This window comes from Mytilus galloprovincialis, chromosome 7 (assembly GCF_965363235.1).
Source record: "Mytilus galloprovincialis chromosome 7, xbMytGall1.hap1.1, whole genome shotgun sequence".
Taxonomy (NCBI): Eukaryota; Metazoa; Mollusca; class Bivalvia; order Mytilida; family Mytilidae; genus Mytilus; species Mytilus galloprovincialis.
The window spans coordinates 8245887-8270755 of NC_134844.1; the positions used below are offsets into that span (position 1 = coordinate 8245887).

At 33.5% G+C, this 24869-nt stretch overlaps 1 protein-coding gene and 1 long non-coding RNA gene across 4 annotated transcripts; both read left to right on the forward strand.

Annotated features, from left to right (window-relative positions):
- Nucleotides 1–1016: 1016 nt before the first annotated feature.
- Nucleotides 1017–21048, forward strand: LOC143082248 (uncharacterized). 2 transcript variants are annotated; one of them, XM_076257840.1, is made up of 5 exons: nucleotides 1017–1767; nucleotides 3836–3914; nucleotides 12099–12141; nucleotides 15331–15407; nucleotides 17141–21048. In XM_076257840.1, the coding sequence occupies exon 5, from the start codon at nucleotides 17545–17547 to the stop codon at nucleotides 19570–19572; it is 2028 nt and encodes a 675-aa protein (XP_076113955.1). In that variant the 5' UTR covers nucleotides 1017–1767; nucleotides 3836–3914; nucleotides 12099–12141; nucleotides 15331–15407; nucleotides 17141–17544; the 3' UTR covers nucleotides 19573–21048. The 2 variants fall into 2 exon arrangements, with proteins under 2 accessions (XP_076113955.1, XP_076113956.1); XM_076257841.1 differs by lacking the exons at nucleotides 1017–1767; nucleotides 3836–3914; nucleotides 12099–12141 and adding an exon at nucleotides 12593–12971.
- LOC143082247 (uncharacterized) lies at nucleotides 4674–11122 on the forward strand. Of its 2 annotated transcripts, none has more exons than XR_012980322.1 (2): nucleotides 4674–5786; nucleotides 10810–11122. It is a non-coding gene; the product is annotated as an uncharacterized LOC143082247 (long non-coding RNA). The 2 variants fall into 2 exon arrangements; XR_012980321.1 differs by lacking the exon at nucleotides 4674–5786 and adding an exon at nucleotides 5794–7185.
- Nucleotides 21049–24869: the final 3821 nt, after the last annotated feature.

Consider the following 24869-nt stretch of genomic DNA (forward strand, 5'->3'; position numbering starts at 1 on the left):
TAGTTTTCTCAATTAAATTGTTTTCTGTATTTCATGTCTGGGCCTTTTATTACCGTCTATACGGTATGTTTTCCCCCTCAGAGTTGATGGCCGTGGGTTGCCAATAATTGCTTTCATCCACTTCATTTGAACTTTGGTTGATAGTGGTATCATTGGCAATCATTATAACTCATCTTTTTATTTTAATATAATTATGTGATTGGGTTGTAATTTTTTTCCCGTTTAAAGCTGAAGTACAGATTAGTCCGTGTGTTTCCTCTTTTGACATGTTTCTTGTTGTCAACCAAATCATTTCTAGCCTGCTGTATGTTATGATTTGTACTAATTGTTGAAGGCCGACCGTACGTTATAAGTTTACCTGCAATAATATTTCCTGTGATCCTTAATGTACAGTTGTCTCATATGCAATCACATTATTTATTTATATAACATGTACATACGTAAACGTTTTTCAAAATAATGAAATAACATCATTAAAAATAAGCGCATATTGATCTAAAGCACAAAAAAAAACTAGAATGTTGTATTTTACCATATATGTGTATAGATTCCTGTGCAAAAATTGACAAAATAAGCTCAACAAAGGCGACAACGATACCTCTTAAGTTATGCAGGTCTTTATGGAGTTGACCGGAAGAAAAGATTGATGGGATGTCGTCATCATAGATGGTACTAATGCGCAAGCATTTACAATACCCTACGTATTTCCTGATTTTTTTTATGGGGATGGGGGTTGGGGGTGAGGGATAAGAGATAACTCCAAAGATTTGATTGATTTGTTATACAACTTCAATCCTCTTTTCAACGATTTTTTTTTTAGGAATTTATACTACATGTGTATAACCTTCAAGTCAAAACCCGAGTACTTACGCTACACATCAACTACTGCATAGAGGATTTCCGAACAGAAAAGATACATTAAAAAATGTATATAAACCATGACTTCCAATTATGCATGCTCAGTTCTTCAAACTTGTTGTTGGTAATATAAAACTGCATAAACTGACGATATCAGCCTTTTTGATATCTTGATATCTATATATTTATGTTAATATGCACGACACACGGATCCTGCCATCTACAAAAGAGGACGGGTCCTACCCAGGATAAAAGGGGGTTCCAACTATATGTTCCCATTCAAATGCATTGATTGTCCAAACAAAGGGGGGTTATAACTCCCGGAACGCCCCCTCCTTTGGATCCGCCACTGCGACATATATTTATGAATAAGATTACTTTCACATAGTTTAAAAGCTTTACGAATTTAGCAGTATGTGCTATGGTATTTCTCGGGCCAAACAATGGAACTAATGATGATTTCTTCTCTTTTCTGCAAGAAAGACAGAATAACAAGAACTACATTCGATGAAACTATCCATGAAAAAGTACGAGCATCTATTAAATTATTCTAAAAGTAGATTTAACTAACTACTTCGCTTATCGCAATATCCTTGGAATAAATAGTTTGTTCTATCATGTTTACCTCAAGACTTCACCGTTTCTGTAGATTCAATATTTATTGATAATATCTGTTTTGTAAATTCTCTGTTGGTGAGTTGTTATACTGTGTTGCTATGGGTTATTGATTGGAAATATTATAGAATTGTAAAAGAAGAAGAGCTATTCTATTTATAACTACTTTACATGCTAAAAACTAGTCATTATGCAATTTGTGTTTGTTGTGGGAAAATGCTAAAGCAAACAGTTATTTGTATTAGTGTAATATAAATGGAATTAGACGTGCGAAATTGTCTGATCAATTCAATTGTAAGTATCGTAATTTGACTCTATTTTTATTTACAAAATAAAAAATTGAAGTTACATCAATTGAAATATTTTTTTGTAACACATCCTGCAAGCATATATTAATTGCAGAATGTTACATGTATATTATTTAAAAGTACACTACATATAAAAATAAGATGTGGTATGATTGCCAATGAGATATCTCTCCAAAAGAGATCAAAATGACACAGAAATTAACACCAATACTAGTTTGAATATGATACTTATATAGTTATGTCAACAACACCGTAAAGATTACAAGTTTTAATATATATACTGACATCTTAATTCAATATCCCCTATTGAGAACCATATAAAACAGGGTTAACTAAGCTTTTACCTGATTTAAAACTTGGCAGGTTTTCCACATATTAAGCCTAAACTAGTGTCTTTGACTAGGTTCAAGAACTGGGTCTATGCCGCAGAAAATGAAAGTGTCATCCCTAAGGGACTCACCAGCTAATAGTCAATAATCCTGTGTTGACATTAAGTATAATTGATTCGGTCAGTTTTTGCACATTTACTGCTGATAAAACTAAGAAACTATTGGAGCTCGATTTCAATCTTTGGATTACCAGTTGTCTTGCTTCCTCTACCCATTAAAACTGACCGCTAAAAATCAGTTCACTTGTGCTGAAAGTGGCGTTAAAAAATAATCAAACATTCAATCAATTTCCCTTCGGTATATATGGCTTTAGTATTTGTTTATGTTTCAATACTCTTCAACTTACACAGGAATAATGTGAATTTCATATGAATTCCACTTTGATTGAGGTTCACATGAATCTCGCGTGAAATTTAGCACGTGAATTTCACATGAGATTTTTTTTTTGTATTTCTCATGTTTAAATCAAATTCAAAATATGGATGTTATTTGAATAACTTCATTTTGAAAATTCATGTTATTTACACATGGATATTTGCAATTCCTCTTTAGCTCACTTGAGTTTCACAATAGATTCAGGTGAATCGAATGAGAAATAAGTCACTTGAGTTTGATGTATAAGCTCGCTCGAGGTGACATACACGTGAAATTTACATGAGATTCCCATGAATCGAAATTCATGTTAAATTCACGTAAGGTAAATGTCCCTATGTAGCCGTTTATTTGGTCGTGCAATTGCTTTCATCTGTTGTCAAGACTTGTAGTCGTCGAACGTCGTCGTAGACTTGTTGAAAGATCGTCTCTTCTCAAAACTATAAGACCAATTTTAACCAATATAAGAATCCTCTGGTACAATATCTCGTATATAGTTTGTGTTTGTCTGGTCATTCAACACATATGACCGCTATGGCTAACAAAAGAAAATTGCGTTGATTTTTCCACTTGATTAGGATTTATATCTAGAAATTGACTATGAGGGTCGGTTGAAAACAAACTTTACGATAACAGAGATGATTTCGGCTTCCAAATAGTGAAGCATTGGGAAGCTGAAATTATCACTTCGTAAATTTTTCGGACGCCATCACGAGTTGGTTGATCGTTATGGAATATCTGTTATATAGATGATATCAGATATGTTCATAAAGTCGTAACTACAATCCCGTTCCCTTTTCACGAATGTGACTTACCGAATTAGACTTTTTACCTTTCTTTGTGATATTTGCTTATTGTATCTGTTTGTTTTGATCACGCATCATTATCAATATTATTAAATTTGATGCGATTGTCGTACAAGTGGGAGGTTTAGCGCTATGAAACCAGGTTCAATCTACCATTTTCTACATTTAGAATTGCCTGTACCAAGTCGTGAATATGACAATTGTTGTCCATTCGTTTGATATGTTTTGTCATTTGATTTTGCCATGTGATTAGGGACTTTCCGGTTGAATTTTCCTCGGAGTTTTTTTTGTGATTTTACTCTTTTGAAATTACAAATTTAAATCAATTACACATAACGATATTTAGTGGAAATATTGACAAGGGAGTGGGTATTATAAGGCCATTTGCTTTTCAAATAATTCAAAATTTCAAAAGATATTATTCATTGATTAAATTCCATCGTTGGATGTTCATTAGACAGTATAGAATAATAAATGCTGTTTTCAGATCGTATTTTTGGCGATTGTACCGGTGGTGGTTTCAGGAGTTTTGCAAACACGTGACTGGAAGTCAATTAATCGGACAGGTAAGTAGGACGATTGTAGCATTTCAATTACACCAATATGTTAGGAATATAAATATTTAGTTAAACTAGGTTATTGAACGATTATAACGTTACTTTAAGTCAATACATGCAATTCAATAATTACCAATACTTTATGATTTAAAACACAATAGAGTTGCTATGCTGCGTTGCTATAGATCATTGATTGATTATATAAAAGTGCACAAGATGAATAGGGATTTTATTGTATAACTATCTTATATAATACAAACTAATCTTTCTACTGTCTAGTCTAATGTTTATAAATTCTTAAACAAGCAAGGAGCCTGTATATCAGTGGTTGTTGTTTGTTTATGTGTTACATATTTGTTTTCCGTTCATTTTTGTCGAGCCTGCAACTTTTGTTGCAGAAAGCTCGACATAGGGATAGTGATCCGGCGGCGGCGGCGGTGTTAGCTCACTTCTTAAAAGCTTTATATTTTAGAAGGTGGAAGACCTGGATGCTTCATACTTTGTATATAGATGCATCATGTTACGAAGTTTCCGTCAGTCACATGTCCAATGTCCTTGACCTCATTTTCAAGGTTCAGTGACCACTTGAAAAAAAGTTCAAATTTTTTGTAATGTTGAATTCTCTCTTATTATAAGTAATAGGATAACTATATTTGATATTTGCGTACCTTGCAAGGGCCTCGTGTCTGTCAGACAGTTTTCACTTGACCTCGACCTCATTTCATGGACCAGTGAACAAGGTTAAGTTTTGGTGGTCAAGTCTGTCACGATCCAGATGTATTTTATAGAGTTATTCACATATTTATTTAGTCGAGCTTGTATATAGATAACGATTGTGAAATTGTCGTCATGATCAGAGAATTGCACTTGCAGTCTTTGCGCAGGACGCCTATTGTTCACGGTTTATTTTATACATAGTTTTAACATACGCTTTTATGTATATATGTACGTTTGGCCTAAGTTTGGTTCACCTGTGTTTAAACGCACACTGATTAGGCTTGGCCTATTTACACACCTGTTGACTATTTTTAAATAGTGGTCAATCGAGTTCTTCGGACAAGTTTGGCTATTTTTAAACAGTGGTCAGATGATTTCTTTGGACACGTTGTCATTTCATTTCTGCTTGGGATTTTCGTGTGGAAGGATGCCACACTCGTTAGAGCATTTCATATTTGTTAGCTAAATTTAACCTACAATGGTTCTACTGTATATAGTGCATCAATTCCGAGGTTCCAGCCTGCACCAGAGTAATACAATGCTGCGGTGTTAAGGAGTGGTCATACAGATTGAACGCAATCATACATGATAATTCATCAAACAACATATCTACATATTATAGTGGAACTGTCGTGCACGATACAATAACCGTCATAACGATACCATAACCGTCATAACGATATAAAGGGAAGTAATCTGGATATACAATACAAACTACTGAAGCTGTTGGACTATTTATTTGGACTTTAATATTTATAATAATTTGATGTATTTTTCTTCTTAATTGTTTATTTTTTTTGTTTGTTTATTAAATAATTTATTTATTCTAATCGTTGATTCTTTTGTCAATATTGTAAAATAGCACTGAAAGACTTCTCCATCCGTCCGTCCGTGACAATTGGTGTCAGAAGTGGGATAAGTCTGAAGTGTTTTTTTTTCTTATACATTTTGAAGTTAAATTTATATTTTCTATAGAAGAATTGTTATTTTTTTTATATACATTGAATATACATTCATAACGTGTAGTAAAGCTTACTATTGTATTTTTCAGAAACTGTAATGTCGACAGAAACCTGATAGTTTGGAACCTCAGAATTTGTAAAATTTCTACACTACATTACCTCGGTGTTGTTGCACGCTGCAAGTACAAACAGTAGATTTAATGTAGGTATTGTTATTTAGAGTAGATTTAGACTAAGGCGATTGTTTATTTTGTGTTGTGATTGACACTTGTGGACCAGGCTATGGTCAACTGTGATACTAAAGCGTAGTGTTACGAGATATATATATGTGATATATTGAGCATTGTCCTTGGTCTAGTTTATTGTTACATAGCAAGTCATATTAGCAGGAAATAATCATGGAGGGTCTTAAAGAGTTAAGACAGTATGGTGAGTCATTGGGGTTAGCCAATGAAGATTTAATTAGGTTCATTGAGTCACAACAGGCGAAACAACGCGATGATAGACGTTTTGAAAGAGAAAGAGAGAAGGAAGAATGGGAAGTTGAAAAGGTAAGATTAGAACATGAGTTGGAATTGAAAAGACTAGATAATACTCGTTTATTGGAAACTGAAAAACACAGGGAAGAAAAATGTAATGTTAACCCCTCAAAGGTACCTAAACTACCTCCTTTTGAGGAAGGTACTGATGATATGGATGCATATTTGCGTCGTTATGAAAGGTATGCTATATCGCAAAAATGGGACAAATCAATATGGGCCACTCATTTGAGTGCACTTCTTAAAGGTAATGCATTAAATGTGTACGCTTTGATGCCCTCAGATCAAGCATTAAATTATGATGCTCTTAAGACATGTTTGTTGAAGAGGTATAACATGACTGAAGATGGCTTTAAGCAGAAGTTCAGATCTTGTCGTCCAGAGTTTGGTGAAACGTTTCAACAGTTTTCTGTTCGTTTGGGTAGTTATTTTAGTAGGTGGATTGATATGTCTAATGTTGTGAAGACGTTTGATGGACTTTATGATCTTATGTTAAGAGATCAGTTTTTACACATATGTAATAACGAGGTAATGTTATTTCTGAAAGAGAGAGTACCGAAGTCCATAGATGATATGACTCGGTATGCTGATCAATTTAAGGAGGCAAGGCGAGTAAATATAGTTTCACTTACAAATCAGACTCAAAAAGGTAAGTCACAGCCGTCTCAAAAACCCAACAATGCACGGAACCAAGAACCGCCAAAGCAAAGTGACAGAGATAGAAATAGACATACAGGAGGTTATGGCGGTGGAAACAGGTTTGATAGAAAGTGCTTTAAGTGCAACAAATCAGATCACTTGATATCGAACTGTCCATTATTGAAAAACAAGGTTGGTAATGTACAAAATAGTGGTTCACGGGGAAAGGAAACTCCTATTTGCGGGAATGTTATTACTCTTACTGATAGCATTATTACTACACAGGTAAGTAATCTTACAATACCTGAACAGTGTGAAAAGAAACCAATCAAAATGCCTGTAGCTAAAGGTAAGTTAGGTAACCGTGTTGTGACAGTACTTCGCGATACAGGATGTAATGGAGTTGTTATAAAGAAAAGTCTTGTAAGTATAGATTGTTTTCTAGACGATTATCAGACATGTGTATTAGCTGATGGGTCGAGTGTTAAAGTACCTATAGCTATAATTACTATAGACAGTCCTTATTATCAAGGTGAAGTAAAAGCATGGTGTATGGAACAACCATTATATGATGTTATTATAGGAAACATAGATGGTGCTAGGGAGCCTTATGATCCCGATATATCTCCGACGGTAAGTGTAGTAACTCGACAGCAAGCGAAGAAGAAAGATAATCCATATCCGAAATTAAAAGTTCCAGGAAGTATTAAAGATGTTAGTCTAGAGGACATTGAGCATGAACAGCAGTCTGATGCAAGTTTGTCGAAGCTTAGACAGTATGTAGCTGAAGGCAGAAACTTTGAGAAGACCAATGGTACAAAGGTAAATTACATATTGAAAAAGAAACTTATGTATAGAGAATTTATGTCGCCAAAAGTAGAAAATGGTAAGTTATTCCGTCAGTTGGTCGTTCCTGAAGTTTATAGAAGCGATGTCATGAAATTAGCACACGAGTCATTGATGGCGGGACATATGGCTACACGACGTACAGTTTATCGTGTATTATCAGAGTTTTACTGGCCAGGAGTTGAATCCGATGTTAAGCGGTATTGCCAGTCCTGTGATATTTGCCAACGCACTGTACCAAAAGGTAAGCAAGTTAGAGCTCCTTTGGGTAAAACCCCTATCATAGATGTACCTTTTCGCAGAGTAGCTGTAGATATAGTTGGACCTTTAGTACCAGTGACTGATAAAGGAAATCGGTATATACTAACACTTGTTGATTACGCTACAAGGTATCCAGAAGGAGTAGCGTTACCATCTATCGAGACAGAAAGGGTAGCGGAAGCATTGATTGATATATTTTGTCGGGTAGGTTTTCCAAGAGAGATGTTGACAGATATGGGCGCACAATTTACTTCTAATTTAATGTCTGAGGTGAGTAGACTGATTTCTCTTCGGCAGCTTACTACCACACCGTATCATCCTATGTGTAACGGACTCGTTGAAAGGTTTAACTGTACGATGAAGCTGATGTTGAAGCGACTATGTGCAGAGCGTCCGCGAGATTGGGATAAGTATTTAGGACCAGCATTATTTGCCTACAGAGAAGTACCTCAGGAGAGTGTTTTATTTTCCCCGTTTGAATTGGTATATGGTTGGCCAGTCAGAGGTCCAATGACAATTCTTAAAGAATTGTGGACTAGAGAAATTACTGATCCTGAAGTGAGGTCCACATACGAGTATGTTATCAATTTACGAGAAAGATTGGAGTCGACTTGTGAATTGGTTAAACAAAACTTGGAGAAAGCTTCACGTAAACAGTCACGTATATATAACAGAAAGTCACGTTCAAGAAAGATTAAGGTAGGTCAAAAAGTATTGGTGCTACTACCTACTAAAGCAAATAAGTTGCTGATGCATTGGAAAGGACCATTCTCTATAGTAGAAAAGATCAGTGACCTTGATTACAGAATTGATATGAGAGGTAAACTTAAAATGTTTCATGTCAACATGTTGAAACTGTATGTTGAACGTGAGCAAACTAACGTGTGCGTTAGTGCACCAGATCACAAGGTAGGTTTTGTTGCTACAGTATCAGTTATAGATCTTGAAAATGAAGATACAGACGATGTAGACAATTACGAAAGTGAGTTAATCGAAACGCCCGTTGCAGTTGCTAAGGAGACATTACGAGATGTTCATATCAACGAAGCTTTAAAAGCAAATGAAACAGTTAAGGTACAGTGTTTACTAGATAAGTTCTCACACGTGTTAACAGATATTCCAGGTAGGACAAATGTACTACAGCACGATATCAAGTTGACTTCTGATGATCCTGTTCGATTTAAACCTTATCCCATACCATATGCTATGCTAGACACGGTAAATAAGGAAGTCGATAAGATGATAGAAATGGATATCATTGAGCGATCAGATAGTCCTTATTCAAGTCCATTTGTGATTGTGAAGAAGAAAGATCAGAGTAATCGGTTTTGTATAGATTTTAGAGGTTTAAATAGTATTACAATTTTCGACGCAGAAACGATGGGTAATATAGAAGAGATGTTTTCAAAGTTGTCTGGTTATCAGTTTATATCTAAAATTGATTTAACCAAGGGATATTGGCAAATTAGTCTTGTGGATGCTGCAAAACCCAAAACAGCATTTCAAACACCTAGAGGATTGTTCCAATTCAAGGTTCTGCCATTTGGTTTGGTCAATAGTGGTGCTACTTTTGTACGTTGTATGAGAAAGGTTTTAGAAGGGTTGGAAAACGTTGATAACTTTGTTGACGATATTATAGTGTACACACGTTCTTTTAATCACCATATGGAGGTTTTGGAGAGAGTATTTGAGAGGTTGGCATCTGCTAATTTGTCAGCAAGACCCTCAAAGTGTTATATAGCGTATAGCAGTCTTGAAGTTTTAGGTCACATTGTCGGAACAGATCGCCTTTCACCAAATCCAGATAAAATTGAGGTAATCAAAAATGCTCATAGGCCTACAACCAAGAAACAAGTTAGAAGTTTCATTGGCATGGCTGAATTTTACAGAAAGTTTGTTCCCAATTTCTCAGATATAGCTAGTCCGCTTACTGATCTGACGAAAAAGGGACAACCAAATCAGGTACGTTGGGAAGCTATTCATGAAAGAGCATTTTCAAGTTTGAAGAATGCATTAGTAAAAGCTCCTGTTTTAAAGTTGCCGAACTTTTCTCAGGTATTTATCCTTCAAACTGATGCTTCTGATAATGGAATAGGCGCTATAATGCTACAGGATGAAGATAATATTAGATTGCCTGTATCGTACGCTAGTAAAAAACTGAAAGCTAGTGAACGAAATTACTCCACTATCGAGAAAGAATGCCTAGCCATTGTATGGGCAATCAGCAAATTTCAAAGGTATTTATATGGTAAACAGTTTATATTAGAGACCGACCATCAACCTTTGATATATTTGCAAAAGTCTAAAATTGCAAATGCACGATTGATGAGATGGTCACTCTTGTTACAGCCGTATAGGTTCAGGATTGTTGCCATCAAAGGAAAGCACAACGTTGGAGCAGATTTTTTGAGTCGTATATAGGATCGTGGAGATAAATGAAAGTAAGAATACTTTCTTAAATTGGGGAGGTGATGTCACGATCCAGATGTATTTTATAGAGTTATTCACATATTTATTTAGTCGAGCTTGTATATAGATAACGATTGTGAAATTGTCGTCATGATCAGAGAATTGCACTTGCAGTCTTTGCGCAGGACGCCTATTGTTCACGGTTTATTTTATACATAGTTTTAACATACGCTTTTATGTATATATGTACGTTTGGCCTAAGTTTGGTTCACCTGTGTTTAAACGCACACTGATTAGGCTTGGCCTATTTACACACCTGTTGACTATTTTTAAATAGTGGTCAATCGAGTTCTTCGGACAAGTTTGGCTATTTTTAAACAGTGGTCAGATGATTTCTTTGGACACGTTGTCATTTCATTTTCTGCTTGGGATTTTCGTGTGGAAGGATGCCACACTCGTTAGAGCATTTCATATTTGTTAGCTAAATTTAACCTACAATGGTTCTACTGTATATAGTGCATCAATTCCGAGGTTCCAGCCTGCACCAGAGTAATACAATGCTGCGGTGTTAAGGAGTGGTCATACAGATTGAACGCAATCATACATGATAATTCATCAAACAACATATCTACATATTATAGTGGAACTGTCGTGCACGATACAATAACCGTCATAACGATACCATAACCGTCATAACGATATAAAGGGAAGTAATCTGGATATACAATACAAACTACTGAAGCTGTTGGACTATTTATTTGGACTTTAATATTTATAATAATTTGATGTATTTTTCTTCTTAATTGTTTATTTTTTTTGTTTGTTTATTAAATAATTTATTTATTCTAATCGTTGATTCTTTTGTCAATATTGTAAAATAGCACTGAAAGACTTCTCCATCCGTCCGTCCGTGACAAAGTCCATATCTCAGATACTATAAGCAATAGGGCTAGTATATTCGGTGTATGGAAGGACTGTAAGGTGTACATGTCCAACTGGCAGGTGTCATCTGACCTTGACCTCATTTTCATGGTGCAGTGTTTATAGTTAAATTTTTGTGTTTTGGTCTGTTTTTCTCATACCATATGCAATAGGTCTACTATATTTGTTGTATGGAATGATTGTTAAGTGTACATGTCTAGCGGGCAGATGTCATGTAACCTTGACCTCATTTTCATGGTTCAGTGGTCAAAGTTAAGTTTTTGAGTTTTGGTCTTTTTATCTAATGCTATATGCCATAGGTCAACTATATTTGGTGTATGGAAATATTTTATGATCTTTATGTCAGTAGAGCAGGTTTTGCGGTTCATTGCACAGTGTTAAGTTTTTGTGTTTTGGTCTATTTTTCTTAAACTATAAGTAATGTGTCAACTATATACAATGTATGTTGTATAGAAGCATTGTTAGCTGTACCTGTCTGCTTGGCATGGTTCATCTGACCTTGACCTCTTTTTCAAGGTTCATTGGTCTTTGTTTAGTTATCTTGGTTAATGTTAAGTTTATGTGACGGTTGTAATAAAGCTTAGCTTTATACTTAGGACTATCAACATAAAATCAATAATTAGTATAGAAGGCGAGACATTTCAGCGTGTGCACTCTTGTTTTTAAGTAAATAAGGCCGTTTGTTTTCTTGTTTGTATTGTTTTACATTGTCATTTCGGGACCTTTTATAGCTGACTATGCGGTATGGGCTTTGTTCATTGTTGAAGGCCGTACGGTGACCTATATTTGTTAATTTCTGTGTCATTCAGTCTCTTGTGGACAGTTGTCTAATTGGCAAATGCCAATCATGCCACATCTTCTTTTTATATCTATCATAGTGATACACACGGAATTAAAGAGGTACATTTGAAAACTCCGATTGTAAGTATCTAAATTTGACTTTTCTACTGTTGTAAAGATTATATTAACTATCAATGGAATTTCATGTTAAATGAATAAGAATAAGTATAAGAATATTTATTGGGTCCATTACAGGGCCCGTTTCCGAGCATATACATATCGACCAGCGGTAGAATCAGAAAAAAACACCCACCGAACACACGGCTGAATTACATATCACTGAAAAGAGAAAATTGTAAACTTTCAGAGTAATGATTCCGTAATCATGAGGAATATAAATATTTAGTTCAACTAGGGTTATTGAACGATTATAACGTTACTTTAATTCAATACATGCAATTCAATAATTACTAATAATACTATATGATTTAATACACTCTCTTGACGAGTTGCTATGCTGCGTTGCTATAGATCATTGATTGATTATATAAAAGTGCACAATATGAATAGGGATTTTATTGTATAACTATCTGATATAATACAAACTAATCTTTCTACTGTTTAGTCTAATATTTATAAATTCTTAAACAAGCAAGGAGCCTGTATATCAGTGGTTGTTGTTTGTTTATGTGTTTCACATTTGTTTTCCGTTCATTTTTTTATATAAATTAGGCCGTTTGTTTTCTTGTTTGTATTGTTTTACATTGTCATTTCGGGGCCTTTTATAGCTGACTTTGCGGTATGGGCTTTGTTCATTGTTGAAGGCCGTACGGTGACCTATAGTTGTTAATTTCTGTGTCATTCAGTCTCTGGTGGACAGTTGTCTAATTGACAATCATGCCACATCTTCTTTTTATATCTGTTATAGTGATACACACGGAATTAAAGAGGTAAATTTGAAAACTCCGATTGTAAGTATCTAAATTTGACTTTTCTATTTGTGAAGATTATATTAACTATCGATGGAATTTCATGTTAAATGAATAAGAATAAGTATAAGAATATTTATTGGGTCCAATTACAGGGCCCGTTTCCGAGCATATACATATAGACCAGCGGTAGAATCAGAAGGAAAAAAAATGCACCCACCGAATACACGGCTGAATTATATATCAATGAAAAGAGAAAATTGTAAACTTTCAGAGTAATGATTCCGTAATCATGAGAAGTGGTAGGAATTTCGCATAATTGAGGTCAAAGTTCAACAAATATATATTTCCAAATATTGTCCTAACTTTTAATTTTGGGTTAAATTAAGAAACGAAAAATATCTTAAGAAAGCAGAGGACAATTTTTCATTCAGTATATATGTAGCCTGTAGTTAATACCGTTCAACGTTTTTTTAATAACAACTTGATTTTATTTTGTTTCTATACAAGGATGGCCTTGACATTTGGAACTATTTTTTTCTCATAAAAATAGGAGTCTAAACACGACTTGTTACATTTTGTAAATTTAATGTCAAGTAACGGAGTTGAGGTTAATTTTATTGATTAAGGTCCACTGGCTATTTCAGAATATTGTTGAAAATTTTCAATTCAGACTAAAGCTGTCTAAAATATTTGTTTTTCACAATATTTTCACATATTTATATAAGGTTTATGAAATATATAAGAATTATATCAACGTTTTGACGTTATATGACCGTCGTAATGTCAAAATCGTCTTATCACAAGTAACAGAAAAGCCTTTGTTGTCAAACTTGCATAAACGTATGAATAACAGATAAGTAGATAATAACTGAAGGTAAAACAAGTTTAATAAAGTCTAAAGCATGAAAACTCCTCCTTCCTCCTCCTCCTCCTCCTCCTCCTCACAGATGTTTTGGGCCACACGGCATGGTGGCATTCTATAATGTATAATTTTGAAATTTGAAATTGTTATATATTTATATTTTAGTTTTCATTTAAATAACTAAATATTGTACCTTATTTTTATTTTTATTTTACCCAGAACATCACTTTGAATGATGACAACCGACCGATTTGAGCTTCATGGTATTATACTCAAATAGTAAATTTGACGAGTAAAGTAATAACAACACATCCTAATTAAATTGCGTTTTGATGATATTTTAGATTTATATTATTTACAATAATCAAGTAATTCACCGTGGCTGCGTATTTATACATATCAAATGAATACATGATTTTAACTGGTATTCTAGAATTTAAGTTGAAAAAGGCAAAGAAATAGCATCAGAGACTGTTTAGTCAAAAGTCATATAACACAAACGAAAAGCAGAGCGCAAATTAGACCTACGCCATTTTATTCATCCTATATGGTGCAAAAGTATTTAAACATCGAAAACCTTTCCCGAGTTAGTCAATCCTCTCTAGACCCACCAGTGGTGTGGACTATGATTGTAATGGTCATTCGATTGAGATCTGCCTTATTGTGCACAGGGGTATTCCGTCTCTCTATAATTGTACTACATGAGGTTATGTTTATCAATTTTGTTGGTAAAAGTGATTGTGTCTACTCCCAAGATGTGCCATTATCATGGACTCTTCATTTTGGCAAGATGCAAGTTCTGGATTATCAGTTATGTGGGTTGTATTTTCATCAATTATTCGGATTTGTAACGAAAAGATTGATAAACATTATCCACATTATCAAAGTATAGTATACGAGTTCACACTCGTTTGTTCAACTGATTTTCTTTTCATAACACGGACACTATCAACTTTACACAAGTATTCCCCATTCCAAACGAAAAGACAAATTGAAAGAGTTGGTATTGCTTTGATTCATAAAACAAATGGCCAACGTAGATACAAGTATCTTCTCTTATGGAGAGATAAGTCCTACTTTATTAAGGATCACTCTGATTCAAACAAAATAATTCACTGAAACTGACATTAACAAAATATTTAATTTCTTGATTGACAACATATTTGTTGCGTTTGGAGGACTTTTTTTTCAACAAACTGTCGGCATTCAAATGGGAACAATTGTGCCCTCTCCTTGATGACTTGTTTCTTTATCATCATGAGGCTGGCTTCATACAGGAACTTCTTATGAAGAAAGATAAGAAGTTAGAAATACCCTTTAACTTTACTTTCCGATATATAGACGGTGTTCTCTCACTAAATAATTTAGAATTTGGTGACTATTTTGAACGCATCTATCCCATCGAACTAGAGACGCTACCACCTAATTTTGAATAACTTGATGTAAAGATAATACTACTCATTGAATTGTGGCTTGAGTATTTGTTTCGAAAAATTTGAAACTTTGAAAGAGCTTTGAAACTTTTTATCTTTTCAGTTCCTTGTCTCAATTCTAACCGTTCTGTTGGGAAAATTTGGTCAAAAGTGAAAGCGAAAAAAGACGTAGAGTACTTGGTATGCAATTTATTGTTTGTTTGGCATACACAGGGTTTTCCTAGTAAAGACAATGTGTATACTAATTTTGTTAATAGTTTAGGTTTAAAATAATGTCTTTTAAGGGGTTTATTTTTAAGAATAAAAGGAAGTAGGAAACAGGAGGCAGTTTCATATACTTTTGATGTATGACGAGTACTTGTTAATGGCTATTCTACCTATGCTCAAAAGATGACTAGAAAATCCAAATATATTATTAGGGAACAGAAAAACGTAGGTTGTAAACTTCGTGAAATACCATAAATATCTAATGGAGGTGCTTTGCATGCTAAATCTATTGATATCAGATATGAAATATGATGTTAATTTCATTACATATTACAGGTGTTTCTGAAGTTATCGTCATGCATACTGGAAACAAAAGTTTTTGAAGCCAAATACTAACATGTTTGTGGTCTCAGAAACACCAAAGGTCTTTAAACAATAAACAAAATCATTAAGGGATTCGTAACCGTAGTCTTGTATATTTCACACATTTCTAAATAATAATAATAATCATCCGAATATCAAGTCCATTGTTTCAAGTTGATGAAATGTCACGTAATAAAGTGAAAAAAAACTATTTTCGTACAGCTTTAATTATAAATTGTTAAAGAGTACAACCAAAGTATGTCATACGTAGGGAATTTCAACCTTCCTTAGACCTAAGAAACTCAGATCGCAATCATCGACAAATAAGTCAGATATGCAAAAAGTAATGAATTATACATAATGGTAAAAGCTCTTTTTTACATAATGTTTAACCGATTGCTAAATTTTTAATGAATGTGAATTCGCACGGCGGGTAATGTATGCATAGCACTAGGAAACCGATTTTGAACGGAAACGGTCATTTAAATCTGAACAGCTTTTAAAAGTATTTTAGTCAATTTTCAGAGCTAACCACTGCAGTAAATGTAATACTGTTCAGACAATTCGCTTGCAGAAAATTAAGATCTGTTCATTGTATCTTTGAACTGATTAGTAGTTTAGAAGTTTAACATGAACAATACTTTTTATTGGTTAAACTTATAAGATGATGTTAGAATCAAAATGACCGTTTCAGGTCAACACTAGTTTACTGGTGACGCTTACTCTGTCGACGAACTCGGTCTCGCTCCCTTTTTGATTTCATAAGATTTCCACCTTTTCTGTTTGTTTTCTTAAGTACGATGTGCCTCTTCCTGATCGATTTATGATATTTGAAAAAAAGACAAATTATTCTTGCTGAATTTACAATAATTTTGATAGAGCGTGAATACACAAGGTGTGTGATGGATAAGACGCTTACCTTGTGGATCTACTCGATATCGATTGGATACAAAATGTTTATCTACAGTAAATAACTCATTGTCATCTAAAGACAACATAATATTATTTCTAAAGCAAAAGCTAAATTGAAGATCCCCTGTGGGTTTCTCTCTTCAATTCCTTATAAAACAGAGTAAGTATCAACAAGGACAATTTGTAATCGTTGTATTTCTATCGCCAGTTAAAAAGATCTATCCGAATGTAATTCAGTTATAAGTTTACACATTAATACAATCTTACACTATCGGGTTCTAGGCATTAATATAATTAGTCTGGATTTTAACATGGAATAGCTCTTACCTTACCTTCCTTAAACAAAATATGTTTTTCTAATTGTGTGAATTTAATTTTCTATTATCTATTTTGATTGTAAGAGAAATAAATCGAATATCATTCATTTACAGATTTTTATCTATGCTTCTACAAAACCGGCGACTGTTTTATCAGACTTATTTAAAGAGAAGGAGGAAAGAGGAAGCAGAAGGGAAATACAATCTTTTGCGACGAGGTTTCAGTGCATGACAAGTGATTGCATGTTTTAAAACCAAGTGTTGATTGCCAAACAATCAAATAATTTCAGTGTTTTGTTTGTTTATCGACATAAAATTTTCGTATAAGTTTTATGTCTTTATTAGTACAGTAAAGTGTTGGTTTTAATTTATCGTGTTCATTGATAATTATGTAATAGATATACCAGCAAGATTGTTCATGATTATTTATGATATTTTATAATCTATGTTATTCATATAAGTTAGTTCGATCCCTACCACGTATATATATTTCATGATTCATTTAAAATTAAAATAAAATGCTGCGACAAATTCGGTTAAGGAATTTTGTAAAATTCAATGGCAATCATGAACATAGGTTAGACTTTCCTAAAAATGGTGTATACATATTTCTTGGTGAAAACAACACTGGGAAAAGTTGTTTGTTTGAAGGAGTAAGAAGGTGTATGCACACTGAGTTAAACGCATCAATCTCATCACGGCACAATCCTGATAATACATCATACGTAATTTGTTCGTTTGAAGGAACAAAATCCTTCATGTTGACATCATGTTTTGTTTCATATAAGGACGGCAATGACACCGTCTTTTGCAAAATAACTTTTTACAAGAGTAATAATGGAACTATTATTACTCGTTCGATACGTAAAACGGAAAAGGAATGGGGAGGATTTAATGAAGGTGCATTGTCGGATGACAAAGATACATTTTATGAATTGGGTTTCCAACTTTTGGATCTCAATAATAAAGACGAAATCGATTCAAATAGTTTAGAAGAATTCTGCAAAACCCTTACCAATAATAACAATGACATCGGAACTTTTAATAAATCGTTTGAACAAATAAAGTTTGAAACTATGTTTGCTTACAGAGGAATAAATCCTATTCAAACTTTGCGCCAGATACCGACCACGGAAGGGCCCAGTAGATACAAGAGGGCTAGTGATCTTGCTTATGTGATTAAATCCCATTTAAATGACCCTAAGGAATGTACAGATGATGAGTCACAATACTTAAGATGGCTGACAGAACCCCAAACATATACATTTGAGCTGAGTGATGAATATTGTTTTGATATCGAACACTCCAGGAATTATATCATGAAGCTTCTTTTACGAGTTTTAAACATCGGTAAACTACTGATGTCTCATATTCTTAAGAGATGCCAAAATAATACAGATACAAAACAAATAATGTTTAGGAAAAACAATGATAAACCTGTTTCGATTCTCAAAGTCCCGGAAGGTATACTAGAAGCTAAGGTCATGTCAATTACTTTATCAAGAAAAAGCACAACGACTCTACTTATTGAAGAGCCAGGGAGAGGAATGCATCCGTCCATGATTGACTGTTTGAGAGATTTAGTCTTGTACGATATTAACAAAGAGCAAAAAAAAACTGTTATATTCACAACACACAACCAAAGGTTTATTGGACCCTGGACATTCGAGAAAATATTTTATTTCTATTCTTGTGATAGCGGGTCTAAAGTGGTCACTTTAGGACATGCCATTGAAGAGGTTAACAGAAAGGAGTACTTATGGAGTGATCATGTGAGTCCAATCTTTTTCTCAAAACGAGTAATTATGGTTGAAGGAGCAGACGACATTAGATTCTTCGACAACCTTAAACATATTCTGTTAACAGAAGAGTCAACAAGACTGTTAGTTTGTGGAAATAATCCTGGCACTGATATGCAATTGAGAAAGTTTTTAACTTCTTTGCATATCATCGCTATGGGGGGCAAAGGTTTGGCAAAATCAATAGAGCCTCTTTGTGAGGCTCTGAAACTCACTGAGAGACAACGGCAATATTATCTGTTTGATAGCGATGCACTATTGACAATAAAATCTTTTATAATGAAAAACAAATTAAATAAGATTGATTTTGAGCACCAGAAACTACAAATATTGGAAAAAAATGGGATATTTGTTTGGTTTGCTTACACTGACAACATTGTAGAAAAATTCGAAGATTTGAAAACTGAGGAACTAAAGAATTATGGCCGATTGGAAGAAGCAGTACGAGTATTTTGCAAAACACATGATAAAACATATCATGAACAAAACAACAGAACGTGCTCACTACGTGATTGTGACGGTATGGCATTATTTTTGAATCAACATTATGTAAATGTTGCTAATTCAAATACAAAACTTTTTAGCACAAAAAACAATATAAATTACGTAAAAATGAGACAAATTGTTAAACGGATAGTAGATATAAGCATGACAAACGATCATGATTGTTACTATAAGAACACGATTTTTAGGTGCCCTTTTAAGCGTCTTTTGCAGTTTCTCGTCGAAAAAGCAACGCAAAAATGATCTTACATAAAGTATTTAAATATTTCCTGTCGAATAATCGACATGCCTGAAGTTTAGTGGTTGTCGTTGGTTCATGTCTGTCATATTTGTTTTTCGCAAGTTGTTTTGTTATAAATGAAGCCGTTAAATTTCTAAATTGAATTGTTTGCTATTTTGCATGTCGGGGCCTTTTATATCCGACCATACGGTATGGGTTTTTATCATCGTTGAAGGCTGTACGTTTGCATTTTAATAGCTTACAACCACTTCATTAGAACTTTTGTGGATAGTTCATCATACCTCATCTATTTATTTTTACATGTATATTATCTATACACTGTAGCCAAACTGGTAATGCGATAAAAAAAAGATACTTATTTTCGGGATCATAACAATTTTTTATTTTCAACAGTATAACAATAAAAAGGTACACACTCGGTGGTTATAGAAATCGTATAATGATAATTTCCATGTGCCGAAAGCGTATGTCATAACAAACGTTGTTAGGCAAGTAGCACTGATGGTACAATAAAATGACATCACTGACCGTATATGCAAATACAAAAAAATGCTTTGTGCATGCTTTTGTGATCTGGTGGCATTTATATCACAAGGTGCCCAGGTCCGTTCAATGGTACATTGTTATTCACGTCCCTCATCGACCTTTTAAATACACAATGTATGTTTGATACTTTTTTAAATCATTAATTGATGGTTTGGCGTTTAAAAAGGAATCACATAAATTAAGTCCCAGAAATATTTGTTTTCAAATAACATAAATGTGTTTATAATTTTAGTCTTTATTATTGTTTAAGATTAGTAGACACATAGTGTTTATAATTTGAATCATTGTGTCATAGTTTATTCTAGAAATAAATAGCATTAAACTAATGCTATTTTCTGTAGCTGTTTGTACATGTGAATATGAATGTAAACTAATCTAAATTATCTATTTTAAAAGATGATACCTGTAATTTGTTGTGTTATTTTGAAATTATGCAGTTACATGTACATGTGTTTTGTACTGCGTATATAAAAGAGAGGCGATAAATACCAAACAGATATTCAAACTCAAAAAGCAAAAGCAATATGACAATGTTATGACACAAAATGAGTTTTTTTTATTTTTACCCGTGTGAAACCTTTAACAATTGTATTTGATTAAATGCATGTGTAAAAAGTATGTGGAGATCATTAAAAGAGATGATAGGATCATGTCATGTTTTGGTCCCTTGAATTCGATAATAAAACGTATGACAAATTTACCAAATTATATACTTCAGATATTGATACAACATTAGAGTGCCAGACATCGTTATTTATCATTTTGAAATTGTCTTTCATGATTGGTTGTGTAACAATAATAATGAACATTTGCATTTAACAGTTTTCGATTCTACTAATTTGATATAGTTATAATTTACTGTATAGTTTTTAAATGAAATAAAAAAATAGGCAATTTGTTAATCAGCATTGCTGTTTTATCATATGTTTGAAAATAAAATATATATGTCACATAATATCATGTGTATGTCAAAGTTGTTACAACCATCATCCGGTCGACTTATCAGCGGTGTCACATTACCGAAGAAAATAATCATAGTTTTGACTTAGTAAACATGACTAATGTGTACAATACAGCAAGATCAACATCCCTTTCAATAACCCTTGACATTATCACCGGCTTTTAATAACTTCATCTTGCTCTGTCATAGAGATGCGTTGACTGTTGTTTTTCTTTTAAATTATTGTATTATCTGTTTATTATTGATGTGTGTCGTTAAATTATCCTTCCTATGTTATTTTAAAATCGAGGTTTAGCTATATTGGTCCAAAATGTTTAATCTGTGTACTTCAGTAAAGCTTTCTGTTAAAATAGTATGCAAAACAAATGTCGACCATCATGATATTCATACTGAAAGTTCATATCTGTTGGGAAAACGGTACTATTACATTTGCCTTGCATTAGGTTGGCCTTTTGTGTACAAGGGAAACAAATGAAATTCATTATCTCTTCGTTGACATCTTATTCTTTCTACAAATACTATGACAAAACGAATATCGTCACCCATGAAAGATGATCTTAAAATTAAATATTGATTTAAACTGTCATTTATATTGGTGTCAAAAATCTCGTGTATAGCAACCCATTGAAATAGTTTAATTTTATTTCACTTTAAAATTGAGAATCGAAATGGGGAATGTGTCAAAGAGACAACAACCCGCCCATAGAGCAGACAACAGCCGAATGCCCCCAATGGGTCTTCAATGCAGCGAGAAACGTCATACTAAACGCCTAATTTTTAAGTGTTTACATCTGTCTTAACATTCATTTGATAACTGCTTTGTTGTTAATTTCATTGATTTTTAATATTTTGAACATCATTAGAGGACATAAATATTATTTTTCATCATTGTTTACATTGTGTTAGGTAGCACTCCGCAGTCAGGTGTGTAGTTTCGCATTTTGGCCCCTGTGGATTTTTCAAATATGAGAGCTAGTGTGCAATAAAATTCATTTTTGGATAGCTGAAGATTAAAATAGCCTTCATAGTGGGTTTATATGAACATCAAGATTATATAATGTATGTAATATAGGCTGTTTTCTGTATAACAGTCCGTATTTGCATATCCATACCAAACATTGGTCCGGCAAGTATTGTAATGTTTTTTTTCCAACTTTTTGTCGCACGAACTTTGTGATTAAATTTTACGAAAAAATGAGGCTAAAGACACCCATTTTTTATTTGATCATTAGGTAGATTAATTTTAACAGTTTCTGAAAAGGTACCACTCAAAGGCATTGAAATTCTAGTTTGATCCAAATATTCGGAGTATATGTGACATTTTCACCCCCCTTTTTTGCAATATTTTATGGTTAATAAATGCAGAATGTTGCCATGGATACACAAAAAAGGAATTATATTTCACCCTTTTAACTTTTGAAAATCAAATCTATGGAAGATACTGATTGCATACATATCGCATGTATAACACAAACAGTTAGGTTAATGTAGGAGAAAGCCAGGAATACAGAAGATGATAAAACATTTTGTGACTTAATCTTAATTTTATTTTCTAACTGTGGAGTGTTATCTTAATAATCGTTTATTAATAATCGAAAATATTCCGGATCTGTTGTGAAAAATTTTCGGAAAATGTCACAGTTAGGTAGTCCTTAAAAACTTGACCCAACAAGTGCCAATAAAGGGAAAACGTCCTTAGATTGGCGTGAATGCATTACTTGTCATGCTAAAAGCCTGAAAATAAATTTCACTGACAAGGGCAAAGTAAGTTTTGTTGAAGCTACTAAAGTACGGAAAGATAAAATATATTTGAAGATTGTAGAAAAGTGGTCTTCTTTCAATCATATCATTTCGAAAAATATCGAGGTAAAATACCATAGATCTTGTTGTAAATCATACACAAGCTAACAAATTCTTACATGTCATAAACAAGAATTTATGGAAACTAATGAGAGAAAATCGATAGCACTTGTATAATTTCGCCTGCTGCAAGCACATCTAGAATTACAACTCGAACAGATTGGTTCCTGCATTTTTTGTAAGAACAAAAAAAAAAGCAAGATTGCACACAAAGTGGAATCAATAAATTCATCATAGATACCAGGAATGACATTTTGTATTAGTGACGCTCGAATAAAAAAAAGTTTAAAGGGTCAAATATACTATATATAAAATATACTAGTTGATGAGCAATTAGGACAAATATTCCCTAAATGTTTTGCCGAATACAGCTAAGGTAATCTATTCATGGGGTAGAAAAGCCTCAGTATTTGAAAAAAAAGTTTTTTAAACAGTTGATTTAAAATTATGACCATATCAATGATAATTCATGTCAACACAGAAGAAGTGCTGACATCTGGGCTGGCGATACCTTCGGGGATAAAAACACCACCAGCAGTGGCATCGACCCAGTGGTTGTAAATTAACTCAATTTTCAATTTTATCATCATAGATACCAGGAATGAAATTCTGTATTAAGAATATACAAGAGGCAGCCAGAAAGAATTCGGATAATGAAATTGAATCAACGGTTTTACATGAAAGTTTAAATGAAAATGCTGATGGTTAGGTATAATGCTTGCTAGAATAAAAGTAAAATAACAAAAATACCGAACTCCGAAGAAAAGCTTAACCACACCAAACGAACGGATAACAACAGTCATACACCTTCCTAATGGTCTCTTCTGTTGTCAATTCAATCATTGCCTCTCAACCTGACCAAATTTATTTATTGGTTAATAGATGAAAAATCTTTTCTGGCCGTTACAAACCAAAATCAAACGACCTTTGAAAAATGCTAAAATGCATGTCGCTTACAGAAAGCATAGTATTAATGAGTACTTATTTAATCACTTCATTTCAAATTGGTCTTGCTTTACAATTGTATCACGAATTAGAATCAAATACATTACATGCTCATGAGTTGGGCAGCGCGTATGATGAGATAAGGCGATACATAACAAGCTTATGAAATTGATAAGATCAAAATGGCATGTACGTTCCAAGTGGTATTGTTCCGTTGCCGTCTTATGGTTGTCCTATCCAGGAAGGATCTGCTAACATAAATAAAGACAACAGTAGTATACCGCTGTTCAAAACTCATAAATCCATGGACAAAAAACAAAATCGGGGTAACAAACGAAAACCGAGGGAAACGCATTAAATATAAGAGGAGAACAACGACACAACACTAAAATGTAACACACACAGAAACGGACAAAGCATCAGACAAAATCCCACGAGAATAAAAAATATAACATCAAAACCAAAAACATGAATTTGGGATAGACAAGTACCGTGACACGTCTTATCGCAATGTGAAATAACACTCAAAAATAAGAGAAAACAAACGACACAACGTTAAAATGTAACACACACAGAAACGAACAATAATATAACAATGGCCATATTCCTGACTTGGTACAGGACATTTTTAAAGGAAAACATGGTGGGTTGAACCTGGTTTTGTGGCATGCCAAACCTGGTACTTTAATGGCTATGTTAAATGTAACATTGAAATGACAACAAAATATTACAGGACTACAATACAAATAAATAGGAGAACGTATTAGACAAAGAAACACATGATTAATGGATAACAAAAAACATCAGGTTTAAATTCATTACGCCAAAAACGCGCCTCGTCCACACAGACTTACCAGTGACGCCCAGATATAAAAGAATAAACATTAATACAGAATCGGTAAATGGCAAGGATACTTTCAATTCAATTGCTAGAACTGTATTTTAACTGAAGACAGAAATGACAGATTCAAGCTATGTTGAACAGAT

What these genes read in the sequence shown, in the direction of transcription:
- LOC143082248 (XM_076257840.1), top strand. Translation starts at nt 17,545, where the DNA reads ATGCTGCGACAAATTCGGTTAAGGAATTTTGTAAAATTCAATGGCAAT.